General features: G+C 35.4%; 1 protein-coding gene across 1 annotated transcript in view; it reads left to right on the plus strand.

Annotated features, from left to right (window-relative positions):
- Positions 1–868, plus strand: part of LOC110455538 (betaine--homocysteine S-methyltransferase 1-like) — a 22378-nt gene extending 21510 nt beyond the window's left edge. Inside the window, exon 6 of the mRNA XM_021505727.1 lies at positions 588–868. Within this exon, the coding sequence (XP_021361402.1) occupies positions 588–868 (281 nt within the window). The remainder of the gene's footprint in view (positions 1–587) is intronic.
- The last annotated feature ends 3208 nt before the right edge of the window (positions 869–4076 follow it).

Here is a 4076-nt window from a genome sequence, read left to right on the forward strand (position 1 = left end):
AACACCGTGAAGATCGTTTCCGGCGGCGCATTGCCTTTAATGTTTGCCACACCTGTTTAGTTTTAATTTAATACTCCTGTTTCCTGAGTAATTTAAGGCGGCGAAAACCCGTGCTGTAATATGTGGTATTCGAACTTGGTGGAAAACTGAGGAAGGGTTTGATAGATTTTGATATTTCACTAATGATGGGCAAATGAACGAGAAAATTAATACAAAGTAGTTTTGTAGCAATTGTCACGCAAAACTATATTGAATTAGTTAACAGATGAAAGAGTAATATGTTTGAAGCTCAAAATAATACGGACAAAGGCAGGATATTGTGTTAAAAAAAAACAAAATAAAAACCGACTGGATTCCTCGATATTTTCACCATTTAGCTGCAATCAGTCATATTTCATCTTCGTCTAAATGATTTTAAAAATACATATGGACATTTCCGGTTTGGAAAACGGAAATAAATAGATGCAACTGTGATTAATTTCCTGTGATTACCGTTCCGGTTATAGGGACACATACAGCTGTCATTAACACAAGGACTAGAGCCGTTATATCGTAATAGTGATTGTATTTATTTTTTTAAATTCCAGAAAAGAAAGCCTTTCCGTTGGAACTGTTGAAGTGTCTAAGTTCCCGAGACGAGATCCGGACTTTCGCACAGGAGGCAAAGGCAGCAGGGGCTACCTACATAGGGCTGTGCTGTGGGGGAGCACCGCATACGCTCAGAATCGTGGCAGACGTACTCGGCAAAAACCCACCAGCCAACAAATACGCCCCGCAAATGCACAAGCATTTTATCTTTGGCGATGAGTCAAAATTTCAAGATTATTACACGAAAGATGTTAAATCTAAAATCGTCACTAATGCTTGATTTAAGATTTCAGCTGTTTTTAAAAATCTAATTTATTATCAAAGGTAGTTAAAACTGACGTTGTGTTGTCATGGTTTCCGGTATCTTATTTAATGCATCAATACATTTGCACTAAGGTAATTTTTACTTCAGTGTTTAGAGAGGCATTCGGAATGGGAGTGCTTCTGTTTATTTAATATCTTTACGTTATGATGTGCCATACAACTGAGTTTGTTAATAAAAACACAGACTCAGCTGTGTTCGTGCTTAATGTAATTTGTTATCACCTGGTATTGCAATGGAGGGGTCTGCTAATTCTGTGTTTATTTGACAGCTTCTGCAATACACAAAATGAAAATAGTTTAAACACTTTTTTGAGTGATTGTATGTGCAAAAACAAATTATTAAAAACGTAAGTGTGTGTAGAGTTTTTCTTCTATTTGATTTAATGTGTAGTTTTCACTTGTTATGAACAAATAGAATGATATATAATTAAATAGTAAATTGCAGTCTTCACCTAACTAACGATTAATGTTAATGTACCCATAGAGGTAGCATTGCGTATACACACATAAGTGTAGAGCTGCATTCCTACTCTACCATCTGTTGGTCGTGCATGACCGTGCATTCATCACTTCATTGTTAGCATTGCCAGCTGCCTACGGGTAAGTTCTGCATACATTCTAGCTTCTACAGAAACTGTTCTCGGAGAGAACTAATCCTTACACACAGTTACAAGGCAGCTTTACGTGGCTTTAACTCAAACGTGACATGTAGAACAAATAAGTGAGAAGAGAGATATCAGTGTCGGTAAACTAAACATTATCTATAATTTACTGAAGTATGTCAAGTTCATTTATTACTTTAAGCTATACAGCTCATCAGTTGTGCATATATACTGTGCACCATGAAGGAAACAAATTAACAACAACACATACACACATCACTCCGCACCTACCCCTAGAAGTCTAGAGAGACATCTTGCACTGCTTAGAAATAATGCACTTCCTATTATAGCATTGGATACAATAACTTAATTCAATACATTTTGTCGCCGTCTACTAGCAATTTCAATGTATGCGAGACACTTAAAAATACGCAAGTGTTGATTGGTTGATCTTTTTAGATTGATATACATCCTTTTATGGTAGACGGTACCCACGAGGTAATCAATATCAGTACCACTGTCACTAATTACGTTATATGCGTGAAAGTCCTTTTTAGGAGAAGTATTCCACAAAAAGCACATGTTAGCGATGTATTTTACAGAGTTATAGTTGTTCAAAGTTTAACTTTTCAAAATAGAAACAAAAGAGAAGGCAAATAAAAACAGCAGGAGTCGACTCAGTACATTTACATTGATATATCCACACTTAACCTATTCACTACTTCACTCACATTTAAACCTTACCAGATTAAAGACTGGACAAGTCCAGCTTAAATATGTAGGGGGTGAATGAGTTAACCAATGTTGTCTTTCAGGACTAAACTGATTGGCTACAAGCTTTATATAAACAGTGAACATAAAACGGATATATAGCTGGACACTGGAAGGTATGGTAAGCTGGACAAAAACTCATTTTCATTGCTTCATCTTCTATATCGAAGGAAAAGCACACCAAGTACCCACAGCTCTGAGTGGAGATCTGATTGGTGGGTATAAGTAAGGCAGAGGTACATGAAGAGTTATTTCAATATGTTTTGCATTTTACACAAAAACGTTTTTTTTTTGTGATATATTTTTATTCGTGAAGAAGGCATAATAATTATTATTTTATGAATACCTTAATTAAATGGTTATAATTTCTTTAATTGCAAATTAAATGGAGGATGCTAAGTCATTTTCAGCAGGATAACTTAAATCACATGACAATAAAGTGATGAGCTCCTATAGTTAAAACAAAATCCTAAATTTCCCTTAGTCGATTTTTCGCATAAGAAAACATCCACAGCGATTTCAGCTAAGCTTACCACGCATTAAAAGATTTTTTTTTCGGAACAATGATATGTGTTGACATCTGGGTCCAGAGACTTAACCCCCGATTAGCTTCACTCAACTTTACTTAACGCAAGACTTTAATCTATTATAATTTTAAGGAGATCGATATTTAAAATCTTGAAGATGTATCGATAGTGAATTATTCAAAACAAGAAAGACAATAATATGTTTGTAAATATTTAAATATTTCTCAGAAGTTCATTTTGAAAGTTTACGTTAAAGGAATGTTAAGCTTACCAACTTTGTAAGGATGTGGTCTTAATGTCAGGAGAAACATTTGAATAGATAACAAAGTAAGTTACCTTAAAACGCATGTTTTCTTTCTTCGACGACTTTTAACTTAAAACGTGGCTGATTTTAATTCCGCTTTGGTACCTTACCAAAGCTGTATCACAACACCCTGAGGTTTCGGTGGAATACAGTTGAGCAAAACTGATAGCAAGTCTGTGACCTTGAAGGACTTTGATGCAGCTGTGCCACTGACAGCTATATACGTATCCACGGAAATACCAAACGCAGTTCTCATTAAATGATTTCTCAAGACAGACGTCATAATTATAGGTCTAACGGGACAGGGGTTGTCATTTTGATGGTCCCCTATTTGTCATGGCTTTATAATGACGAGTATGTACGAACTTAAAACAAATCACATAAAACATTTCAACTTCTCGACATTTGATGGAAATTAAGAGAGTGTCAACTGGAGAATTATTCCTTAAAGGCAGCTGTGGGAACCAGATTGTAATAACATTGGTCTTACTGACGAATTCTGGAGCTCTGGATTTTTTTTTATCACGATACAGTTATTTTTACCAATTGAGCAACTTGAGCAACGGAAGTACCCTGGCTCAACCCTAACATATATTTCATAAACGAAAGTCAGGGGGTCCTGTATGTATAAAAACCTGCGATTGTATTTTCTGGTATCTTTTTATAAGCGGGACGAAGAGCCTTAACTATCATAACACTGTTCGTATCAGCATGATAAAATTCCATGCATGGAAGGAAGGCATGGATATAAATCAAATGCATTTCGTTTATAAAAAACTTTTTCTAATGTACTTCATACTGTAAACAAGCAATACGAAATCTTCGTTGTTGGACATTCGTCCCTAATTGTCTGCATTTTGAAGGCTTCAGGACATACCAAAATGTGCTACGGTAAAATAATGATCCATTTGTTATAAATTTGGCGGGTTAGTTTTTAATTTTGCAGCATTAAACTGTTGT

This window comes from Mizuhopecten yessoensis, unplaced genomic scaffold, assembly GCF_002113885.1.
Source record: "Mizuhopecten yessoensis strain PY_sf001 unplaced genomic scaffold, ASM211388v2 scaffold923, whole genome shotgun sequence".
Classification (NCBI taxonomy): Eukaryota; Metazoa; Mollusca; class Bivalvia; order Pectinida; family Pectinidae; genus Mizuhopecten; species Mizuhopecten yessoensis.